At 42.2% G+C, this 23610-nt stretch overlaps 4 protein-coding genes and 1 non-coding gene across 5 annotated transcripts; 2 read left to right on the top strand and 3 right to left on the bottom strand.

Annotated features, from left to right (window-relative positions):
• Positions 1–3882: 3882 nt before the first annotated feature.
• Positions 3883–6441, bottom strand: sod2 (superoxide dismutase 2, mitochondrial). The gene is made up of 5 exons (XM_047574349.1): positions 6286–6441; positions 5462–5667; positions 5185–5301; positions 4595–4774; positions 3883–4461 (listed from the first exon to the last, which is right to left on the bottom strand). Exons 1-5 carry the CDS (start codon positions 6318–6320, stop codon positions 4316–4318), a joined length of 684 nt encoding a protein of 227 aa, XP_047430305.1. The 5' UTR covers positions 6321–6441; the 3' UTR covers positions 3883–4315.
• Positions 6442–7453: 1012 nt separating this feature from the next.
• LOC124998597 (WT1 associated protein) lies at positions 7454–13873 on the top strand. Its single transcript, XM_047573004.1, has 8 exons — positions 7454–7687; positions 8278–8315; positions 8427–8482; positions 8571–8629; positions 8774–8901; positions 9901–10079; positions 12398–12552; positions 12648–13873. The coding sequence occupies exons 2-8, from the start codon at positions 8286–8288 to the stop codon at positions 13304–13306; spliced, it is 1266 nt and encodes a 421-aa protein (XP_047428960.1). The 5' UTR covers positions 7454–7687; positions 8278–8285; the 3' UTR covers positions 13307–13873.
• A 541-nt stretch (positions 13874–14414) lies between these two features.
• Positions 14415–17545, top strand: acat2 (acetyl-CoA acetyltransferase 2). Its single transcript, XM_047573005.1, has 9 exons — positions 14415–14580; positions 15393–15527; positions 15607–15788; positions 15868–15985; positions 16078–16221; positions 16302–16424; positions 16532–16686; positions 16775–16885; positions 17102–17545. Exons 1-9 carry the CDS (start codon positions 14532–14534, stop codon positions 17270–17272), a joined length of 1188 nt encoding a protein of 395 aa, XP_047428961.1. The 5' UTR covers positions 14415–14531; the 3' UTR covers positions 17273–17545.
• A 920-nt stretch (positions 17546–18465) lies between these two features.
• On the bottom strand, positions 18466–22796 carry tcp1 (t-complex 1). The gene is made up of 12 exons (XM_047573003.1): positions 22631–22796; positions 22041–22126; positions 21806–21934; positions 21359–21456; positions 21143–21253; positions 20844–21025; positions 20361–20487; positions 19927–20102; positions 19666–19789; positions 19356–19548; positions 19107–19270; positions 18466–18897 (listed from the first exon to the last, which is right to left on the bottom strand). Exons 1-12 carry the CDS (start codon positions 22701–22703, stop codon positions 18684–18686), a joined length of 1677 nt encoding a protein of 558 aa, XP_047428959.1. The 5' UTR covers positions 22704–22796; the 3' UTR covers positions 18466–18683.
• LOC124999592 lies at positions 22242–22379 on the bottom strand. The gene has a single exon (XR_007111198.1). It is a non-coding gene; the product is annotated as a small nucleolar RNA SNORA29 (small nucleolar RNA).
• Positions 22797–23610: the final 814 nt, after the last annotated feature.

Genomic DNA, 23610 nt, shown 5'->3' with positions numbered 1-23610 from the left:
TCCTTATAATGGACTGCAGGAATTTTAGTTCATCCCTTCGGCCCAGAACTGGTGCAACTGTGTTAAAGTTGTGGGCCTCCTCGCTCGCACATTTTTCAATTCTGCTCATGGATTTTTTTTTTTTTTTTTTATTGTACAGAGAATATAGTTGGAAATTGCTCCCAAAACAAGCCAGATGTGTCGAGATCCGAATAGTTCTTTCTGAGGTGATTTCTTTAAAACATTTCCATGATGTCAAACGAAGAGGCACCAAAGCTGAAGGCAGCGCTTACATCCGCAGGTGCACCTCCTGTTCACTTAAAATTACTTCACTTAGCCTGCCAGACGCTTCCGTTCGAAGACACTAGTAAACCAGATCCACTGGAATTGTGATATCATGAATAATAAATGAAATCTGCAAAGAACTTGTTTCTGTATCTAAACTTGCAACTTCGACTGTGCTGCTACTGTCTGTCATTTTAGTTAATACTATGAAAGGATGTTCTCTAAGTTTATGGAAGTTGTTTGTTGTAAGAGGCCACCAGGATACACTGATGAGTTTTTAAATGCGCTCTCTCTGGAGCACGGACGACAGCTGCATCGCAAGAGGAAGTGGAGTCTGCTCGCGCATGAACGCTCCTCATTGTGCTCCCATACTCTTTGGTCTTTGGGAAGCCTCCAGTTTCTCCGAGCGTCTTTCTCGTCTCTCCCCGTCTGACATCCTGACTGTCCAGCCAAAAAGGATCTGCCTGAGTGCTGACTCTCAGCAAATGAGGAGAGAAGACGGCCAGATTTCGACAGAAAGAAAGAAAGAAAGAAAAAAAAAAGCTTCTCGACTCTCTTGATTGAATCCAAGGGGATTATTGGATCGAAATCCAAGAGGCTTAATTGTCAAGGCGAAACTTACAGAAACAGAGGAAGCGGCTTTAGAAATGATGGGTATGGAAAGAGAAAATGAGTTCAAACAGTATAAAAAATAAAATAAAAGTGTGTCTGGATCACGTTTTAGTTTCAAAGAAGTCTCGCCCGGTATCACTGATCCACAAACTGACCCAATTATTATTCATTTTATAGGCACATGCCTCTCAAGTCTGCAGTTTGCATCCTGCTGTGAGCTTCATTTAGCAAACAGGCCTTTAGGTTTTTTCGTTCTAAAATAAAGAAAAGTGAGTGATCTCCGTGTGGATTTGTAAAGCTTGGATGAATCCAGCATAAACTCAAGTGACCCCGGCCCTGTAGTGATTTATTACCGTCTTCTGCTTAGAGGATGTCCACACGCCTTTAGGCTCACTGGTCCAAGTGACTGGTTACATAACTGCAGAGAATTAAACGGACACAGTCACACCCTCTCAGTAAAAACTTGTCCTCACAGCACAGATTCTCTAGGAGGGACTTTCAGGAGCAGAACTTTTATCGATCCAACGGAGACGGAGCTGACGAAACATGCTCGCGGGGCACCTTCACTCAAGCTCTCGAGGATGCGTCCGGCTCCTTTTTTTTTTTTTTTTTTTGTTTCCCAGCCGCCGTGATGAATCAGACAGAGGCGGCAGAGCAATCACGTCCGAAGATAAGAAAAAAACACAGTGCATAACGAACCTCATCAATCCAGCAAAGCTTCCTCGCACAACTCCGCTGACTCAGGCGCACGTAGAGACGCCTGGTCCCCGGCTCTCGGTGCCAGGTGAAGCGATCCCTTTCCAAACACTCAGAGGCAGGCTCAGACCCAAACGGGTGCCCTAAATTAAGCTCAGTCGCCCGCTCTGCCAGGAACATCGGACGACGGATCCTGGAAAGTTTTACCTCCTTAGCTATGTTTCAGTCCAAATGGGACAATGGCAGCTTGTGTGTGTCAGACAGTGCACATGAATGGACAATGAGCCAGCTTTGAAGGTGGTGGTTAGAGATCTGAGGTAAAAAGGCGAGAGTTGGTGCAGGAGGAGGATGAGACACTGAAGATTCCAATTTTCTTAGAGATGAGTATTGATTTTTCACTTCAGGTGTGAATGATGAATCCATCAGTGGATTTACACTATCTCTGTGCTCTAAATCTAACTAAACACTGAAGACGTATGAAAAAAAAGTTCTATGTTTTTCTTGAAAAGCCAAGAAAAGCTGCAGTGCTCGAAGAAAGCAAAACAAAAAAGTGGGAGCATTGCTTTCTTAAACTGATCAACATGTGCAGATCTTGGATGCGTCCCTGTGATATCAAGAGGTAGTCCTTAAGCATAGGATTTAGCTGCAGCTTTTAGGGGGAAAAAAAATAAAAAAAAATCACTACAAAGAGAAAGTTTTTAGACTCAGTGGCCGAGACATTTGCTCAATATTTTCCTCTCTTCCATTCCAGAGGTTAAAGAAACTCTATCCTGAGCGGGTTCAAGCTTTTTTTTTTTTATGAGTTGTAGATTTTCTGGCGCGCACAAACCTTCACGGAGCAAAAGTAGGCCATATTTAGACAAGCCGTCGTCTTATAAATTGGTAGACTTCTGTTGTTTTTGAAAGACTGGCAGCGTTGCACAAGTGAACCGTCCCAAGTTTGAGCGCTTGCTTTCATTGTTATGATAAACTTCAATTCAGAATCAGAAGTACTTTCAAATGTTTTAGTCCCAAAAGGCCCTTAGGTCATTAACTCGCTTAATACCAATATGCAGTCATACACTGCACTTGCACTTGAAAAGAGTTTTTGACTTTCAACTTATTCTAAGTCAGTGCAGCCACATAAGGTGCAGATTACACTTCATTTATTTAAAGTGTATTTAAAGTTTATGCTGAAAACAAAAAATGGCATTATGACGCCGCCACCAGAAAAAGGATGAGGTCTCTGGAATGTGACGTTCCCACTGGCAAAGTGATTAGTCATAATCACTGACAGGAAGAGAGGAGACACAAGATGAACCAGCTGGAAGTCATTTGTACAGATACGGTAAATGTAACCTCCTTTACTTACCATGAAACCAAGTCAGACCCACATGCACTTTCATGTCTATTTTAAGATATGTGGACAAAAAGTAACTGCAACATCAAGTCCAAGTATAAGTCAGTGTCAGAACGGCTACTTCTTGTATTTAAGTTACATTCTTTGCAAAGAAACCATCAGGAAGAAACTCTTGTGAAACACTGCCCTCTGTTGGTGATAAATCAGACAGCACAAAGTTCATGATCAAAAACTACTAGGTTCATACACTTTAAATAATCTTTTTACAATGTTACTCTTAATTTAATCCATGTTTCACATTATTTATTACTGTAGCGAATCTGCTATTTTACATTTTTTTTGTATTTATTTCATATTTACCACTATTCATCTCGACCTGGCCTGCCATTACACATAACATGCTGCTTTTGCCTGTCCACATTTGTGCATTTCTTCTCTTGCTCTTCAATTCTATGTACCGTTCTTTGCCCCCCAGGGATAAATAAAGTTTTTTTTTTATTCCGATTGGTTACATTGTTGCACAGACATAAACCTTACGCATTAAACATCCTCCAAACACAAGTGTTTGCTTGTCTCGTTGAGCGCTATCAACCATCCCACCAAGCACTGCTTTTCTAAGGAGATTTCAATCTTTTCATTGGACCGAAGTCATCTTGGCTGACCTTTGGAAAAGAAAACTCCCTTAAGAGTGGTAGAAAAACAATTGTTGGTAGTCACACCACAGTAACATGAGATAAAAACTTGGAAATACCGCATAGCAAGAAATTACTTCAAATTAAATAAATTCTTCACCAAATGTGAAAAAGACAAAACAAAAACACACAGTATACTCAACTTGAGTATGTTTGAAAACTTTTGGGATGCCATGGATTGAGTGAAACACTGATCTATGCTGCCATCTAGTGGCAACATAAAGATCTGAATTTAACCATCTGTACTTTCATCCGAGCTGAAGAACCAAGAATCAAGCATTTATAATTTAAATCTTATAGTTTTATTATAATACATCAAAAACATGGGTTTTCAACAACATTGTATTTATTGTGACTTAATCTGACAAAGACACAGCTCACACAATATATGTTTGCTCATCTAGTATGCCACCCATTACACGTATAACAAAAGTCAGCTTTAACAGTAAAGGTGACTAATTTGTGCGCGTTTTGAAAAATGTCAAGTGGTTAGGAACAGACCGGAGATGAAAAGCAGTTGTAAATAACCCATGTTTGCTTCAACCTGTGATACACTTTAAAGACAGCATAAGTTGCATCAATTTAGAGTGTTTTAAAGCCAATTTAATCAACTTTAATACCACTGACCTGTCTTGAACGTGAACAGGAACTTTGTTACTCAGCGTAGGCAGAACTGAAAATGATTTGTGAGGCATGTGTGAGCATTGGGCTTCTACTTTTTGGCAATCTGAAGACGGTCGCTCACGTTCTCCCAGTTGACTACGTTCCAGATAGCCTTAACATAGTCAGGACGCACATTCTTGTACTGAAGGTAGTAGGCATGCTCCCATACGTCAATACCAAGGAGAGGAATGAGACCTGAGTGGCAAGGACAGAGAAAACTATTCTCTGATGACTCTGCTTCATAAGTGGCAATTGTCAAAGTGACAGTGCACATTAAGTAAAAAGTGGGTGAAGTCTCATCTCTACTTCACAGCTGTTTTTAACTCACCTGTTGTCCCCTGCAGAGGATCTTGGTTAGCGCAAGCAGCGATGCGAAGTCTCCCACTCTCCTTCTCGTAACCCAGCCACCCCCAGCCTGAGCCCTGCACTGCAACTGTAGCGGCAGACATCTTCTCTTTCATCTTCTGGAAGGAGCCAAAGTCTCGTTTGATGGCCTCCATTAGTTCCCCTGCAAGAGGAGAAACAGATGGAGGCTACTTCAGTGTGATAGCACACATGCACAGCAATCAGACATCACTTTTAATAAGCTTAACTAGACTTTTAATAAAAGTTTTCTTGACATACAAATGCAACCTAAAGCAATTCACTCCTAATATTTTATGATCAACAAAAAAGGAACATATGTTTTTAAGCTATTCACAAAGGACTGTGGATGTCCCTTATATTGCCTCATAAAGAAGTCATCGCCACTAAGGGGCAGAAAGCCTGAGAAAAAAAAAAGGTATCTTTGGAAAGCAATATACATCTATATCAGAGTGTATTATACCTTTAAACTCAGCTTGTGTCAACTTGTGACGTGTAGAACCAGTGCAGAGCATAAGAGAAGGCATTTTCAAAGTGTGTGTGTTTCTGCCTCACCCTGTGGTTCGCCTCCACCATTTGGAGATAGGTTAGTCCAGAAGATAGTGTGGTTAATGTGGCCACCTCCATTGAACTTGAGGGCAGGTTGAAGGGCAACCTGAGTCGACACATCTCCTACAACACAAGTCAAATATGAACAGATAGAGACACACATTAGGCATTTATATTTGACATACAAACTTCTTCTTTGCTAAACTGTCAACATTTATGGTTAGGTTAAAATTAAATGCATTGTTGAATGCATTGCTGAAAACTTGCAACTTTCTGTTTGTACCCTTTGCAAGCGCCTCCTGATATTTCTCCTCCGTTACGTTGAGGTTGTTGACATACGTAGCATGATGCTTGCTGTGGTGCAGCTGCATTATTTCTGCATTGATGTGGGGCTCCAGGGCACCATAGTCGTAGGTCAGGTCAGGAAGCGTGTGCTTCTGCCTTGATGCAGCTAACTGGTTTATAGTTAGGTTGAGGCTGGCTGCGCACCTGAAAAGAGGCATGGAAAAATTAACTCATGATCCCCACAGAAACACAGCTGTTGGTCAGCTTTAGAAGGGTCTACATGCAAGATGAACTGGCATTAAGCTTAGCTCCTTTGTATGAAGAGACAAAAAAAAACTAAGCTAGGCTACCAGCAACAATTTTCACAGCATTAGCTCACAAAGCCTGACCTATAAGAGTAACAACAGCGTGATCAGCATTGAACAAGTGGCTTCATGTGACCTAAATGTCTGGTGTAGATACTGGATTTACCTAGTTGTCACAGATAGTGATTTAACATTAGCTCCCCGAGCTTGTTGCATTGGCTATGTATGAAAAAGTTTGCCCAAATGTTCCAATAATCATTCTCCCACTTACCACAGGAGCATAGGGATGCATGACCACGCGATAAATACACAATATCCTTTATTTGGTGCGCCACAAGCTAACCTAGCTGGGCTGCTAAACTAAGTTAGCATCCCGGCTAGCCAACGGTTAGCTCAAAATAAACAACTGTCTCAAGTTCATGAACAACTGCCGCTAGCATGAGTCGGCCGTCCTCGGTCTCGCTGTACTGTGAAGAGAGAGTATTGGGTCTAAATGTTAAGTTGACAACAGCTTTACCTGCGCATCAGCCCAACTCTGCACAGCATGTTCATGATAGTGTTGAATGGGTAGACACAGTAGACACGCTGGTAACTAGCTGCCCTTGAAGTGTGGGCAAGTTGACAGAGCTGGCGACCGTACCAACACAACGAGGTGTGGGGGGTGTTTGTGAGAGTGTGCGTTAAAGAGATAAACCGCAACGGACTCTCACTGAATGAGATACTCACTGCAGATACAATAACAGATAAAATATGACGAGACGTGTTACGGTTGGTGACACGCTGAACTATATTTTTTAGATATAATAGTAAATGGTGCCTTCCACCGCCCTCCTGTTTAATCTTTCAACTCGCCCATCTGGTCGGTTTTCCATGCCCTTAATAAAAGTGAATGAGATTACATGAACAGCAGAAGAGTTATTTTGTTATATAATTTATTTACGTACAGCTTCTCTATTTATTATATTATGGCGCCGATTTCAAGTGTGAAGAGTTAATGGGAATAACACTTAATATAACTTAATATAACTATGGTGATCGTAAAAAAAAATGCAGAAGTAAACTGCACAATTTAGCATAATTATAAAAAAAATTGAGTCACGTGAACATTTAGCACATAAGAGGCGATGGCAGAGATCGTCTATGCATGACAAATGACTCTCCAAATGAGAACGCGTTTTTATTTTTCGTTTGCATTTCATTGGAACCAAAAACAAGCCCATATTTCCATCCCGAGAAGTCTCAACTCACAACCATAGACTGTATAATAAAAACACGGAAAGTAATATGCAACTATACTCAGGCAACAAGAAGTGGTCGTGGGTTCAGTAATTTATTTATTTTTTTAAATAAATAAATAAACCATGTTAATATATTAATATGTGTCTAATATAATTGATTTAAATTATTATTATTATTTGAGCATTTTTTTCCTAAAGTCTAATTTATGCTGTACATTTTTTTTAACGCGTTTATTTTTACACTTATTTATGTTCCATGTTTTTGCACCAGTGCGCAAATTGACCAAATTCCTTGTATGTGCACACATTGCATGGCCAACAAAGCTGATTATGATTATCTCATGTGCCTTACAGTCAAATTTCTAGGATCCGGAAATCGTTACGGAGTGGAGGTCTGCTTCTACTTCCCCATCTCCGGGAAGTGCTCTGCAGCAAGCCGAGTGCAGCACACACACAGACACACACACACACACAGACACACAGTCAGCAGCAGTAGCTCATCCAGAGCCATTCTGACCTGCCGCCTGCGACTAAGATGACGGTGACCAGGCCCACACGAGATTACAACATATAAATCCACAGCAAATTCGGCCGCAGTTGTAATTTTCCTTCACCTAAAGAATCGGCGAAGCGGAGGGGATAATACCAGAAACATCGAGGGAAAAAAAGAAACAAAAACGGGTACGTGTGTTGAGGCCCGAAGGCCCGATATCTGCAGCCAAGAGCCCGCTAGTTTCAGGAAAAGGAGCGCAAGGGAGGGAGTCATTTCCTTCACCGCCATTTTGTGATAACAAGGAGGCGAAAACAGAGCCAAGAACTGCATGCTGCCAAACCTGAACACAAAAGAAAATCTTGTAGCCGAGGCACTCTCGTTTTCTCAGCCTCTCGTTTATTTTGCCAGTGAGTGCTAAATGTTATTAGCATCCTAGAGTTAACCTTGGTTCGCTTATTTTCTCTTCCTCGCTGTCCATCGGTGCCGCTGCCACACCAGCTAACATTTGCCTCGACACGTTTTTATTTTATTTTATTTTTTAATTTTATTCACCAACAATGCCAAGTTTAATTCGGCCCAAACTCGGTTGTTAACCCGCTCGCCGCACGCGTGTATATTGTCATTTATGAAGCTAGGAAGGACGAGCGTTTGCAGCAATTTAGCAAAGTTGTCATACATTTTACTGCGTGCGGTCAGTCGACGCGTTCAAGACGCACACGACACCAGAGCACCATTCACTCATGTTTTTCTTCATATTTCCCTTTTTCTTTACCTCCAGAGCCCACAATGACCAACGAGGAGCCCCTACCCAAGAAGGTGAGCCTTTTTTTAGTTCAAGCATTTTATTTATTTTATGTCTAATTATGTTAATGTGCATCTTTTATCTAACAATGTGTTTTTTTTTTTATCCCCCTCCCACACACACAGGTTCGCCTCAGTGAATCTGACATGAAGACCCTGACCAGGGAGGAGTTGTGTACAAGGTGTGTAACAGCTCTGCTATTAAGGATTAGTGCACTGTTGTGAAGTGTGATCTATTGAGCCGTTGACACATACACCCTCTCTTCTTAGGTGGAAACAGCATGAAGCATATGTCCAGGTGCTGGAGGCAAAATATGCAGAGCTGTGTTGTAAGTACCCCTCTTAACATAGATTAATAACATTTCATCGCCGCGGCGCGCCTCTGTAATTTGCATGACCGCGTTTTCGTCCGCTCTCTGAAAGGGAATTTTCTTGTGATGTTTTTTTTTTTCTCCCACCCGTCACCCTCGCAGCCAATGACGTGCCGGGCCTGAAGGAGTCGGAGGAGAAGCTCAAGCAGCAGCAGCAGGAATCTGCGCGCAGGGAGAACATCTTGGTCATGCGGCTTGCCACCAAGGAGCAGGAAATGCAGGAGTGCACAGTAAGTATCTGTTCCCCGTCTTCGCTTGGAAGTGGTCCTGTCGCATGGAGTCACTGTAGCTGAAGCGGTCATTAAATTTTAATATGAAGCGTTTCTAAAATCAACGGTTGTTAACGGTAACCTACATATGAACAATAGTCTTGTTATTCTTTGTTTACACTTTGTTAATAATTCTGTTGCTGTAGGCAGCCGTTACCATTCATTCATCTTTTTTTATTCGAGCACAGCGCCACATACCTTATACCTCGAGCTCGTTCGGGATCTGTGAAAGTAGGCTAAAGCTAAATAGTGTCAAGGAGGACTTGCTCTTACCAGATTGACAGCTCAGTGGATCAACTTGTGGCTTTATAGGAGCACATGTCGTTCTTAGAGAACGGCTGAGGTGAGATGAACCCACGCTGCCAGGTAGTGATGGGGAAAGGTTTTAATCTTGATACTCTGCAGAAACGGTAACTTTAATTTTCTGTACAAGAGTGTACGACTCCGATTTCAGCGCGCCTGGATGCTAACTAGTTGTTGTTGAAGGAGATTATTTTGTACTATTTCTTTTTTTTTCCTCTTATGTAAATTTATTCAAATCGATTACGAGGAAGTCTGAGGCCGTCGTGTAACTTTGTTTGGTAGATGAGCTGTTTGTTTTGAATTAGAGCTAGTCTCCCTGGGAAATGATCTAACAGCAGCTGTTGTTGTAGAATTTAAATATCTTAGGTTAAGGTTGTCCATGCAAATATTTTGTTTTGATATTATCCAAGTTTAAATCCAGGTACTGCTCAAAACTGATCATTTAATTTGTTCTCACAGCATGTTCTCATCCATCCCTAGTAATCTCCCACAGTTTAGCTTCCTGTCCAGAGGTTTCAAAGTTTTGTCTTACACCAAAGTTCATCCTCTCTTCTTCAATATAATAGCAACATTGAATAATTTATGTACTCAAAACAGTCACTGATCTTTGCAAATTTTTTTTACCACTCACTAAAACATGTTCCTTAAACCCCGCAGACCCAGATCCAGTACCTCAAGCAAGTCCAGCAGCCGAGTGCGGCCCAACTGCGAACGTCCATGGTGGACCCGGCCATCAACTTGTTTTTCCTCAAAATGAAGGCTGAACTGGAACAGACTAAAGACAAACTGGAGCAGGCCCAAAATGAACTGAGTGCCTGGAAATTTACACCTGATAGGTAAAGACAATCAAAAATAACTCCCCCCTCAAAAAAAGTCAAGACTTCCTCACGCCCCCCACCCTCACTCTCACTGCAGGCATGCAGGAACAATGGTGGGGGGGAAGGCTGACAAATGCTGTACTCACCACGAGACTCAGACTTTACAGAAAGCCAGTCACTGCAAAACAAAACTGTTTTTGTACTCTCGCACTGTGCCAGCTACATATCACATAACCTAAAGAGAAAAGACAGTATGGTCAGGTGACACTTGTGTTTCAGCTCTCTCCCCTCGTATCCCCTCACCGTCCAAGGGCCTGAAGGAGTCCGGACTGTTCCTGAAGAGGTGGTCACTCACTTCCCGACATGGATATATGCCCTCCCTGCCCCCTCCCCCTCCCTCCCCATCTCAAACCAGACAGTTCACATATTAAGTAGGGGGCTTATGGTGGAGGTTGAGTCAGGCAGGGAGCATCCCTAGCCTAAAACAGCAATTGAACACTTTAAAGACAATTCCCATACTTGCTTTATAAAGACATTTAACTGTGGATTACGCCACACAAATACCTGCTAGTCTGCCTGAGAAATGTAAAGACTCTTTTTGGACAGTCTAGATACGTCCCAGTAACATGAGGAAAGTTTCTAGGATTTAAAAGTAAGACTTTGGGGGGGGAAGAGCCACTAAAAATGACATTAAGACTGTGAGCGGAGCCAGATCCTCGGTCCACAAAGGACTGTGATTTCAGGCATGAGGGTCCAGTCGCCTGTGTCTTTGAACATGGGCCTACACACGGTAGAGTGTATTTACATGTTTTATTTTGTGACTTTGTTTATTTTTATTGCCATTTAATTTGATCTTTCTCTTGTTTCTCTGAAACAAAGACTTACTGCAGTGTGTGTATGTGTGTGTGAACCAAGAAGCATGATTGGCGTCGAATCCCCAAAACATTTTGATGGTGAACTAAGCTCTGCTTAATCTCTCAGATACTGAAACACACTGCTGTAGGTGTACCGAGTCCTGTTTTCAAGTTGTGAATGCAAATGTCTTTAACAATTCATGTTATGAGTTGATGAGAATGTATTTATTGTATTTCTGTGTATTTTTTCTGTGACTGACCACACAATCTCTCCCTTAGTCATTCACACTAATGGATAAGTAGACTTTTCCTTCTCACCTGTGTAGCACAGATATTTAGTCACTCTTTACACAATGAACCTCTAATTTAATCTGTTTTTTTCCTGTCTCTAAAAAAAAAAAAATACTAATTTATACTCTCAAGTCAGACTGAGATTTCAACAAACAGTTATTACTTTAATGGAGTTATTGCAAATAACTAATTGATATATATATTTATTGATGCACATTTTAATCAGGAACATTAACATACATGCTTGATCAAGTTTTCTGAGGTGGTACTTTCATAATTTTCACTACTTCTATTGCTAGCGTGCAGCTGTTGAGTCACACACATTATTTATTTGTTAATACTTCAGGGTCGTCTGGCCAGATGACCACCATAGACTTCTCTAGACTAAATGGATGGTGGTTTAATACAGTATTCAATAATGTCTTATTTGTGTGCTAATTTACCTCCTGGTTAGGGATTTTTTTAAAAGCATGACCACATTAACTGCTAATGTTTAATAACAGGTGTTCTGGACTGTTGCACTCTTTTTTGACGTGTTGTAAAGTTTCTATGTGTTTTAAGTGATGACAACACAATGCACTGCAGTGCACATTTCCTTTTTGCCACTCATAGTGTAAGTGTAGGGTGTCATTCCTAAGTTCAACCTGTTTTGTTACATCTGCATGTTCTTCACGTCCAGCAATGTAGCAGAGAGTATTTGAGACTGAACATTTGTCCAGAGACAATTACTTTTAGTTAAAAAGCTCACTTCTGTGTGCACCATGGTTACTTAGCGTGTCAGTTTTTTGTTAGTCTCTGAAGAAGAATCTAGGTCTAGATTGTGTTTAGTTTCAGCCACAGTGAGGACCAACGGTTTGTAATGTGTAACTACAATTTCAATTTATATTTCACTATAAAAAGTTTTATTTGGATCTTTTCTGAGGAATAATTTAAATGTGTTTGTACAGGACAGATAGATCTGTCGGTGGGTTTCTCATCTATTTTTTTGTTTTCATAGAGTCTAATTTTTTTAAGATTTTACGAAAGCCATGTTGTGATCAACATTTAGGGACGACCAGGTTGAAGAGTTTCTGTTGACCTATGGCAAATCCCGGAAGTGGGTCAGGCAACCAAAAATAGTTAAATTTAATCCTTTTGTTTGTCGCTTGTCTCCTGGTTCACTGTGTGATGTGAGACTTGTTTCCCTTACAGCCAAACGGGGAAGAAACTGATGGCCAAGTGTCGAATGCTGATTCAGGAAAACCAGGAGTTGGGTCGGCAGCTCTCCCAGGGACGCATCGCCCAGCTGGAGGCTGAGCTGGCCCTGCAGAAGAAGTACAGTGAGGAGCTCAAGAGTAGTCAAGATGGTAAGATCATGAGAAGCAGCTATTTCACGTGTGCATCTCTTCTCAAGCTATGGTTGGAATTAACTTTTTTTTTTGCATATTTATCATATTGGCAGAGTTGAATGACTTTATCATCCAGCTAGATGAGGAGGTAGAAGGGATGCAGAGCACCATCCTTGTCCTGCAGCAGCAGCTGAAAGACACCCGCCAGCAGCTGACTCAGTCTCACGGGACGGCGTCCGGAGCAGGACCCAGCAGGACTTCACCCTCCGCTTCTGGCTCATCCGCCGAACCATCCGCTCAACCCGAGCAGGCCGGCGCTCCCTCCGAACAAATGGGCAAAGACTACGGGAGGGTCTCCAACGGTCCAAGCAACGGAAACGCGTCCCAGAGGAGCGAGACCACCACGCCCAGCCTGTACCGGGAGGTCAGCAGCACCGAGGAAGACTTTCCCATGTCCCCCATGGTCTCCAGCCCCGGAGAAGCTGAGACCAAACTGTCCAACCACTCGGAAGAGGCGCCAGGTAGTCAGACTGCAGCTGGGAGAGTCGGAGGACCTGTGGGTTTCGGGAGCCAGCTGAGCGCAGGGTACGAGAGCGTGGACTCTCCGACAGGCAGCGAGACATCATTGACTCAACACTCGAATGACACAGACTCCACCACCGACCCCCACGAGGACAAAGCTGCCCTGGTGACCAAGGGCACCAGGACTGCAGGGTCACGGCACGCCCAAAACGGCCTGGACTCCAGCACGAGCGAAAGCGCGGTTTTGTAATGTACTTTGACATGTACTGTCTTCTTTTTTTTTTTTTTTTTTTATACAATATACAAACAAGGCAACAAATGCATAGTCTGTAACACAGCACTGCTGTCCAGGATGTTTTGTTTTCAACCTACTCTCCCTGCCTATTGTGATGCCTCTGTCACGTTTGTGTTGCTCTATGGGGATATAACAGGAAAGGTGTAATGTTAGATTTAAATTGCGTGGCTGTATGATTTAAAACTAGTACGTTTCATTCTGATGTTTATTTGAGCACGTCTATGCTGTTCTCATTTGAGCTCTTGGCACTGAAATTGGGCATCTGGTGTTGTAACTCATCGTCAAAAGTCAGTAAAATCACTGAATTACAGTAGCTTCGCAATATTCAAAAAGGTCTTTTTTTTTTTTTTTAGATGTTGGCCTGTATTTTTTTTTTTTTTTGTGCAATTTTAATTTTTCATTGACAAATTCTGTTCAAAAGATTCTGTTGAATTGTGAGTAGTTCATATGCAATGTTCATATTATTCTGACTTCAGTCCTTTTCATGTACTGACCAAATACCAATAAAGATTTTTAATACTATAGAGTGAAACCAATCTTTACAAGTCTGGTAGTAGTATGCTGGATAATAATGCATAACATGGCTTTAGCATGTCATATACCAAACAGTCTAAAAGTGGTTATTTCTTTTAAAGGGAAAATAAAGTAGTCTCATAAAATATTGAATCCAGGAAGGAAATAAATCATTAAAACAGCATAAGACAAAAGTGTAGAGGTGGGCTACAGTAACTGAAAGTAGTGCACATAAGTGTAAATTACACAACCGCATGGAAAATGTTATATATGTGCACATGGAAAATGTGAACAATTTTATTTTTATAATTTTAATTGTATATTCAGATCCAAATGGGACAATGAATACAATGTATTTTGATAAAATATGACTTGAAAAGTAATGGAAAACGTATAAAATATAAGTGGAGTATAAGTTTATATGTTGTTAACCTATTTAATTCTTTGATTAATTTCAAATCATTCACTAGTTGTTGTTTTTCGACTAAATGAACGGTGCGGCCTCCCCGTCGCAGGGTGGCGCTGTGGGTCCCACACTGGGTTCACCCGGGTAAACATTTCATTCAGTTCAGTCATCGACACAGTGTCAACAGAGCACAGTACAGTGTGGACACACCGGGGCACACAGGGACAGAGGACTCCAGCTCCAGAACAACCATCTATCAAAATGAACTCCGAACCCGTCGTCATCGTCTCTGCTGCACGGACACCAATTGGTAAAGTCTGCTCTTCTCTTAGCACCATTCACATTCATTTATGGAAGTTTCTCTAACATTGCTACTTCTCTGTAGCTACACTGTGGCTTCTTGCTGCTACTAATTAGCCGTACTTGAGACGACCTGTCTCTGCAGCTGTTACGTTTTCCATTTAACATTATTCATAGTACCACACGCTGCCTTTACAGGTGAATAAGTCGTTTTTTATTTATTTATTTATTTTTTAATTTAGCAAAGTGGTGCATGCGTCCTTGAATTAAATACGTCAAGTCTTGCAGAGCTGTGATTGGTCCGCTCTGGTGTCGGTAGTGTTCTCTGGCTTCTGATTGGTTGCTTGACCATAGTGCCACGGAGCACGAGCCTGCTACCATTGGCTGCCTGGAACATGTCCAGTACGCCTGCAGCGAGATGGGCGTTTCTACAACAAAAAAGTGTTTGCTTTAATTTAGCATTTAAGTCAATAATTACATTGATAAACGGAAACTTCTGGGTTTTTGCATTATTTCAAATTAAGCAACTTTTTTGTTTCACATTGCTTCTTAGTTTGTTCCCTTAATTGATATTAAAAAAGTAGAAAATTCAGTAGAATTCAAGAGAATAATGATCATTTATCTTCCTTTATGTATAAAAAAATAAATATATGTCGTCATTGAATAAATATACCATGATAACAAGAAGTGACATTTTTTTTTTCGCCCTCTAAGAGTTTGATACACTCGTGCCGGTGGTGTCGACCTAAAAATAAAAGCGTGCTCCCTGTGTAAAATTTACACTTTCAGTGAATACTACAATAGTTTCCCATTTTTACACAGGGTCCCTGGGTGGTGCACTGTCCACGGTGCCTCTGCATGACCTGGGTTCGGTGGTGATCAAGGACGTCCTGAAGCGGGCTGCCGTGAAGCCAGAAGACGTATCTGAGGTCATAATGGGACACGTCCTAACAGCAGGTAAAGCCTCATAAGATATGTTTGACAGTGTTGGCAGTATTTACACGATTCATTATATTTTCCCTCTTCTGTCTGTAAGGTAACGGGCAAAATCCGGCACGCCAGGCCAGCGTTGGAGCAGGTATCCCCTATCCTGTCCCGGCATGGAGCTGCCAGATGGTGTGTGGCTCTGGACTGAAAGCTGTGTGTCTGGGAGCTCAGTCCGTCCAGCTTGGAGAAGCCTCTGTGGTGGTGGCGGGAGGCATGGAGAGCATGAGCAGGGTGGGTAACGAGAGTTAGAGAGAGTTGGTATGAATGCTACATGGCAATAACGTTGTCTGTTTCTTCTTTGTCTCCTCAGGCTCCTCACACAGTACAAATGAGGGCGGGGTTGAAGATGGGCGACGCCTCCCTGCAGGACTCCATGGTGGCCGACGGCCTCACAGACGCCTTCCACGGCTACCACATGGGAATCACAGGTCTGGATCTGTTTGATGGTTTCACACAGCCACCACCACTGCTCTTTGTTGCACTGAAGCGACCGGTGTTAACTGTGATCAATCTCCACCAGCTGAGAACGTGGCGAAGCAGTGGAGCGTCACTCGGCAGGAGCAGGACCACTTCGCCGTCCAGTCTCAGAACAAAACGGAGGCCGCGCAGAAGGCAGGACATTTTGATCGGGAGATTGTACCCGTCATGGTGCCGTCCAGAAAAGGTGAGGATTACTTCCTAGGTCTGTTAACTTCATTGCCACTCCCTGAGAAAGTAGTGAAAACACGTTTCTCTCACCTGCAGGTCCAGTGGAAGTGAAGGTTGATGAGTTTCCTCGACACGGCAGCAGCATGGACGCCATGTCCAAGCTGAGACCCTGCTTCATTAAAGACAACAGCGGCACCGTCACCGCTGGAAACGCTTCAGGTTCCACATTTGCTCATGAACCATGACGCTGCTGCAGGTTCATCTGACTGATTGTGATTGTGTCCTGTCAGGATATTTAAAGCTGCTTTTATATATTTTACATGCAGGTATAAATGACGGAGCAGCAGCCACTGTTCTAATGAGCCAATCAGAGGCTGTGAAGCGAGGTTTAAAACCCATGGCCAGAATCGTGTCGTGGGCTCAAGCCGGCCTTGACCCGTCCATCATGGGAACTGGGCCGATACCAGCCATCAAGAAAGCGGTGAGAAGTCGATTAATTGCAGCGTGTGACAAAGCTGGTGTGTGTTTTGATTTGGCTTCACTGTGGTGTTTCACTTTTTTTCTTCTAGGTTGAGAAAGCCGGCTGGCAGCTGGACCAGGTTGATTTATTTGAGATCAATGAAGCATTTGCTGCGCAGTCGATTGCTGTGGTCAAAGAGCTGGGCCTAAACGTAGACAAGGTAATTCTTCACTATTTTTTTGTATCTCACTTAAGTATCAATCAGGAAGGAAGACCTTTTGATTTCAGCCTAAACAATAATTTTTCTATTTTCTTTCTTATCACACAATTTTTGTCTAGTTAAGTTCGTCTGTGCGACTATTTATTCCTCCAATGAAATTTTCTCTCTACAATTCATTTTTACTGTAACAGTGACGCTATTCTCTTGGTCTTTCAGGTGAATGTGTGCGGCGGTGCCATTTCTCTGGGACATCCCATTGGTATGTCTGGCTGCAGAGTGCTGGTGACTCTGCTACATGCCCTCCAGAGGACTGGAGGACATAAGGGAGTGGCGTCCCTCTGCATCGGAGGAGGGATGGGTATCGCCATGTGTGTGGAGAGGGACTGAGATGCGTGTCTAAATGCTGCTTAAGGGTTTGCACTTAATCTTATATTGAGGGATAATTTATCTTACTGTTTACACTGCAGGGTAAAAGCTTAAGTTTACCCGTTTTCTTCCAGTCACTGTACTTGAGGCAACGTGAGGTTATTGTGCGATCTTATCCAGCGATGGCTAACTATTCTCACTGTGAAATGAAACCTTCCTCAGGTTTTACCGTGTATGTTTATGACTTAATGTTGGATCTTAAGTGTCTTGTCAGTATAAATATGATATAAAAGGGGAAAAAACAGCTTCTACATACACCAGTAGTGATTTCATATCTTATAACCTGGTAACAGATGAATTGGCTTCAGGTTGTAGGTGCAAGTAGACAAAGAATGGATATTGTCCTCTGAAGGGATTGTTGGGTATTATTTGAAGTGGTAGATGGTTGTTGACACACCTGAAGTGTACTGGCACAGAAGTAAAGCAATTAACTACTCTGGACGGGGTTAGTAGCAAAACATTATATGCACCTGAAATAAATCGGTTTATATGTGCTATAGTTAGACTGTTCTCTCTATTTACAAACGGCTGTAATTTACCTCCTATAACACAACAAGTTGTTGGTTTACAGCTGCCTCAAAGCCACCAGGTATTCGGTACGTCTCAGTTAAATATAATTGAAGCGATGGTAAGCATCACCAGACAGTAATTCATTCCTCTGCTTCTCCAAACTGGGGATGAGTCAACCACCATACACCGACTATGATCAGTACGTCCTGTAGAGTTACTGAGACAGCTGAAAGCCATGGAACACTAATACTGTAAAGTGCCCAGTGTGGACAGTTTCTGGAAGACATGCTACTTTCTCTGTAGAGCATATTTTTTAAAACTAGTGCTGTAATTTACTAATAATTATTCAAACCATTAAGTCTGTGCTCAAATTATTACTGAACATTCCAATATGTCCTGTGTGGAATAAATGGACCTCCTCTCTCTGATGAATTGTATTGACAGCATCCTTGTAACTGAGCTAAGTGCCATAAGCTTTAATTCCGCTAGCCTTTCCTGACCTACTGCTTCCTGTACAGGACTATGTTTGCAAACATTTTACCTGTAATCTGTCCGACATATCATTAAAGAACTAAAACAAATGGAGTCAAAACACTTTATAAACCTGTTGATCAAATACCACAGAACACCAACATCAAGACAAGTTCGAATTAACAAAATCAACGGCCATTTACAACCATTGGAGCTTTATTAAGTGTCCCGAAAAAAACAAAAAAAACAATCACTTGCAGTTCCTTTGGAAGCATGAGGGAGTGGGTGAACAGTAAACAGGCAAAGTGCACGGCCTACACTACAGCAACAGCCATGAAGAGCTCCTTGTATAAATACAGATGTTGACCTTATCTGGACCAATCACAGCCTTCTAACCCTCCAGAGATCCTGACTGCACGGCGTCCCTGTACGACTGCCCGCCCTCCTTCGGCTCCGGGAACAGTTTGATAAGGTCGTCGATACGGAGGATGGTGATGGCGGCCTCGGTGGCAAACTTGAGGCTCTTTGTCTTAACCATGGTGGGCTCATACACGCCAGCCTGGCGGTTGTCTCTGGGTTTGCCGTTGACTAAATCCAGACCAATCCTAAAAGACAAAAATTAGGAAAAATATTTAATGTTTAGTGAATTTATATGAAGAAGACAAATCTGCTCAGACGCAAACCAAATTTTGTTTACATGTTAAACCAAACTCAACAACCTGTTGGGGAGTAACTCGGCATCAACAAGTAAATATCTTAAGGAAAACTGCATAAACAGATGCGACAATTTCATGACCACAGTACTGAGTCTCACCACTTGAGATTCTTGCGTTCAGGGTTAACCTGAGCCTCATTGTGGAAGGCCCGAAGCTTGGCCACCAGGTCAGTGGAGTCCTGTGCTGCATTCACAGACAGTGTCTTGGGGATGACGAGGAGAGACCGAGCAAACTCAGCAATGGCCAGCTGCTCTCTGGAACCCTGAAGAGACAGAAAACATTGAGGTCCATTTCTACCGATGCCCAACGGCTGCAAATCTCAATACGTTTTTTAGTATAAAGCTCACCATGCTAGTAGCATAGTTCTCCAGGTAAATGGACAGAGCTGCCTCCACAGCTCCTCCTCCAGGTACTACAGACTTGGACTCCAACACCCTCTTGACCACACAGAGAGCATCGTGCAGGGAACGCTCCATCTCGTCACACATGAAGTCGTTGGCTCCACGCAGAATGATGGAGGCTGATGTGCGTGCTTTGGTACTGAGAAAATACAAAGTTGGAGAATGATACGTCAGTACAGTTAAGAGCGGTGTGTGCATGTCACAGTCGATTGTTTTACATCTCTAAAGAGTATATAATATTATAATAGCTGTTTACTTCTTAACAAGGATGAGCTCGTCATCACAGACACGTTCCTGCACGACCTCCTCGGCTTGACCGAGCATAGTGGCCTCAAACGTCTCCTCCCCTTCCAAGTTGGTCAGAGAAGGGCAGACGGTAGCTAAGAACGGACAGAAAATAAAACATAGCTAATGTCAAACACATTTACTGAAACTGTGAAAACATCAGCTTTACCAAATTATTCAATGCTGTGTAAATCCGTATACAGATTCAAACAGCAATGTGCCTCCTTCTTACCTCCTGAAGCCTTGGCGATGCGTTTAAGGTCCTTCTTGAGAACCCTTCTGACTGCCATGGCTCCAACATCCACGAAATACTTCAGACACATGTCGTCGATGCCACCGGTGGTCAGGATAACATTTGCACCAGCTGCCAAAATCTTTTGGATCCTCTCCTTGGTGATATCAGATTCCCTGCAAGCAAAACATTTTGATGTCAGAGTTTTATTTACAATGTTGCAAAAAAGCTAGAGATTATTTCACTTAGTGTGATTACAAACAGTGTCCAGTCCACAATAGTAGTCCAGCAGCTCAAAGAGAGAGTGTGGCCTTGACTTATGGCTGCTTATGTTTTCTCCCACGCGTATCACTGTGTGAGCTAATGATTCAGCACCACAGCAAATTTAAATGGGAGGATTTTTAAATGTGTGTATGAGTGAGAGAAAAACGCACCTTTGTCTGATCTGGTCAAGCTTCTCTGGGTCGTTGATAAGGACTTGGACTCCCATCTTCATTTTGGTTTTTTGCAGACTGAAGTCCAGGCAAGCAATCTTAGCATTAACGACACGCTTGACCATGCCTTTAGAAAGAAAAAATAAATAAATACATGTCAGACACTGGAAATATATAAAGGGCAATTTACACTGATTATATAAACTTATACACACTGAAAGGAAAACATAATCATAAAATGCACTAAAGATTTAATGCTTTAATTCATGCTTTAAATTTATTGTTTGGCCAAAAGAAGTGCCACAGTCTGTAAAGTACTGCAACTCCATTCTTCAAAGCCAGAGCACTGTCTCCCACGCGTATCACTGCATACACCACCAGACAAGACATAGCAGCAAATTTAAATGGGAGTCTAATAACCAGCATTTTCGCACACTTCTTTGTATAATGCATTGTCGATTTCAGACTTTGAGACGAACGTACCTTGTGAACCAACTGTGCAGTTCAGTGCATATCCGTTGACCAGAAAACTCTCTTTCTGGCTGCGGCCGTGAGCTTTGAGCACGTTCACAGAGTTGATGGGATACTTGGCAACTCCCCTGCCGTCCACAAACTTCACGGCCAGGGCAGCATCCACCACCATGTTAGCAAAGAAGTCAGCATCACTGAAGGCTCAGAGTCAAGGCGGATACACGAAACTGAGGGGAGCTTTCTGCATATGTAAAAATGCCAAACACAAACTGTACAAATTTCCTTGGGGCTCATTCAAATAAGTAGGATACCATCCGATAATTTTGGAAGACATTGAGGTCTTGGCTGCGTTGATCAGACACTCTCTTCCCAGGTCATCTGTCCCGATGGTGAGATTCTCGTTAATGTAGCGCACTGCTTCTCTAGAGGACGAACACAAACGCGTTTGAACATCAGAAAACTGGAACAGAACCAAGCCCGTTTTGAACATACTGTGCAAAATGTATTCTGCGTTAGCGTCGTCTTACTTGCAAGCCAAACGATATCCACTGATGACTGATGTGGGGTGAATCTTCTGCTTCACCAGCTCATCTGCACTCTTTAGCAACTCTGCAGCAAGAATGACCTAAAATAAGGTAACACAGAGTACAATGTAAAATGAAACCCGTTTTATTTTCCCATCTAGAAAATAACACACTTGAATAAATGTCTATATGCGCTGTGTCATCCTTTCATTGGGAGTGACAGAAATGAGGCTGCTCGACTCCTTCAGACATTGAATGACATTTCCTCTTTCCTGTTAGCATAGCCACACACCCGTACTAAGAGGCAGATGCGTGGTACTAGAACAGGATATTTTAATTCACATAACGAAAATGTACTTTCTAAGAAGCACAGAATTAGCCTGCAAAAAGGAACTAAGCAGGTCTGCAGGCAGGTGGAAGAGGAAGCTTCAGCTGCGGAGCGCAACTCACCACAGACGTTGTCCCATCTCCGACCTCCTTGTCCTGCAGGTCAGCCAGTTCACACAGGACCTTGGCAGCTGGGTGCTCCACTTCCAGCAGCTTCAGGATGGTTGCTCCGTCGTTGGTGATGGTCACGTCCTGTCAAAACGGGCAAACTAAACCGATGAGCAACTCAGGAGTTTAAATTTCGTTGTCTTGTAAACGGACTGTCTTTAAAAAAAAAAAAAAAAAATGCAGCACACACCCCAATGTCGTCCACCAGCATCTTGTCGAGGCCGACGGGTCCGAGGGAGCTCTTGACGATGTTGGCGATGGATGCTGCGGCCATGACTGCAGAGACAAGGAGGAAGTTGTAACTCGGTGGCACGAAATAAGATTCTTTTTTATATTTAAATTAAGTCGAAACATGCGGTTGCAAGCCTGCCATAACTTATAGCAACATGTAATTAACATATTCTGTCATTTTATTTAGTGGGGCGCACAGTCTGCTAGCCACACCTTCAGACCATGACAGTGTTTTTCTATCCCACTAGCATAGCCGTCCATTCATTGTAATGAGAATGTAAGGTACTAACATGGGACTGTGGAGATGTTTAAAATATGACCAAGTTTAGAATAAAACTGTGTACAAAGAGCAGACTTTGTGGCGGTCTGGAAAGTTCCGCCGAAGGCACACAGCCTTATAAGTCGACAATAAAGTTAGCTATGAATTAGCAAAAAGCCGCACGTGTGCCACACGCAGCAAATGAGCCCGTTTTCTCTCGAGCGTCGAAAACGCGCAGAGAAGACGATAAGTTCATCCGAAACATAAAGTCACGCAGCGCAACGACTCACCATTTTGAGTGCGGACAGATTCGCCGCTCGTCCTCTGGCCGAGCACATTTAACGGACCATCTAATAGCGACATTTTGGACCAACACACAGACGAGAAGAAAGGAAGCGGCGCGGTGCACTCTGGGTAAACCGGTGTTAAGCAGCAGAAGGTTCGAGAAGAAAAAATATAAAAAAAATCTCGGGCGGTGCAGTTTAAGAGCGTTTAACTGTCTAGTGGTTCTCAACCTTTAATCTGGGAGAAAGAGTCACGCCAAGGAGTTTATTTATAAAACATGAAAAGGGAATTTTGTTACGTTGTTTCTTATAAACCACACTTCCCAGCATTCCTTCAGAGCATAGAACCGCCCCTTCTTCTTCTTCTTCTTCTTCTTGGTTCTTCGGATGTTATCTACTTTACATTAAACAGTCACAGCGCGTCCTACTGTTGATGCAGTTGTAGAGATACACGATATTGATGCGTTTTGTTTGTCCAAAATACAAATATAAGATTTTTTTTTTATTTTTACTTTTTACTTTTTCCCCCACTCTTTTGTATTTGTTTTCATCTTATTCGTCGGTTTCCTTTAGGACGTATTTGTATAGTTAGCTGTAATGTCAAATCATTGTCAAATGGCATGCTGCTATACACAGACCAATGTTTAAAATTATTATGAATCGTCAGCTGATTGTTCGAGAAACGATCAGACATTTTTTTTTATAGTAACTGTAGTTAATTATTGTAAACTGGCTTATTCTTTGGTTTGGGTGGCTTAGACTCAATGTGACTTTCATTCTCTGTATTTATGATATATAATCAACATTCATTGAATTCAATTCAAATCAGTTTATTTGTCATACAAAAACAGCACACAGTACAATATATGACATTCACAAATCATTCATAAGGTGTTTCAATTATAATGTGCAATTGTGCATTTTTTTTTAAACATAAAAAAATCTTAAATCTTTTTTTTTGTTTTTTTTTTAAACAAACAATTTGT

This window comes from Mugil cephalus, chromosome 21, assembly GCF_022458985.1.
Source record: "Mugil cephalus isolate CIBA_MC_2020 chromosome 21, CIBA_Mcephalus_1.1, whole genome shotgun sequence".
Taxonomy (NCBI): domain Eukaryota; kingdom Metazoa; phylum Chordata; class Actinopteri; order Mugiliformes; family Mugilidae; genus Mugil; species Mugil cephalus.
This window is presented reverse-complemented; position numbering and strand designations above follow the sequence as displayed.

Bases quoted from the DNA above. Each gene is read 5' to 3' on its own strand.
- sod2 (XM_047574349.1), bottom strand. From the start codon at position 6,320: ATGAACATGCTGTGCAGAGTTGGGCTGATGCGCAG. The intron at 5,668-6,285 runs GTAAAGCTGTTG...GCCTCTTTTCAG, and splicing joins AGAGTTGGGCTGATGCGCAG to GTGCGCAGCCAGCCTCAACC. The intron at 4,462-4,594 runs GTGAGTTAAAAA...CTTGCCACTCAG, and splicing joins TCCTCTGCAGGGGACAACAG to GTCTCATTCCTCTCCTTGGT.
- LOC124998597 (XM_047573004.1), top strand. From the start codon at position 8,286: ATGACCAACGAGGAGCCCCTACCCAAGAAG. The intron at 8,902-9,900 runs GTAAGTATCTGT...TAAACCCCGCAG, and splicing joins AGGAAATGCAGGAGTGCACA to ACCCAGATCCAGTACCTCAA. The intron at 12,553-12,647 runs GTAAGATCATGA...TCATATTGGCAG, and splicing joins GCTCAAGAGTAGTCAAGATG to AGTTGAATGACTTTATCATC.
- acat2 (XM_047573005.1), top strand. From the start codon at position 14,532: ATGAACTCCGAACCCGTCGTCATCGTCTCTGCTGCACGGACACCAATT. The intron at 14,581-15,392 runs GTAAAGTCTGCT...ATTTTTACACAG, and splicing joins TGCTGCACGGACACCAATTG to GGTCCCTGGGTGGTGCACTG. The intron at 15,789-15,867 runs GTGGGTAACGAG...TTGTCTCCTCAG, and splicing joins GCATGGAGAGCATGAGCAGG to GCTCCTCACACAGTACAAAT.
- tcp1 (XM_047573003.1), bottom strand. From the start codon at position 22,703: ATGTCGCTATTAGATGGTCCGTTAAATGTGCTCGGCCAGAGGACGAGC. The intron at 20,103-20,360 runs GTGCGTTTTTCT...TTTTGCTTGCAG, and splicing joins CTTGACCAGATCAGACAAAG to GGAATCTGATATCACCAAGG. The intron at 19,271-19,355 runs GTGAGCTTTATA...CTGTCTCTTCAG, and splicing joins AGAACTATGCTACTAGCATG to GGTTCCAGAGAGCAGCTGGC.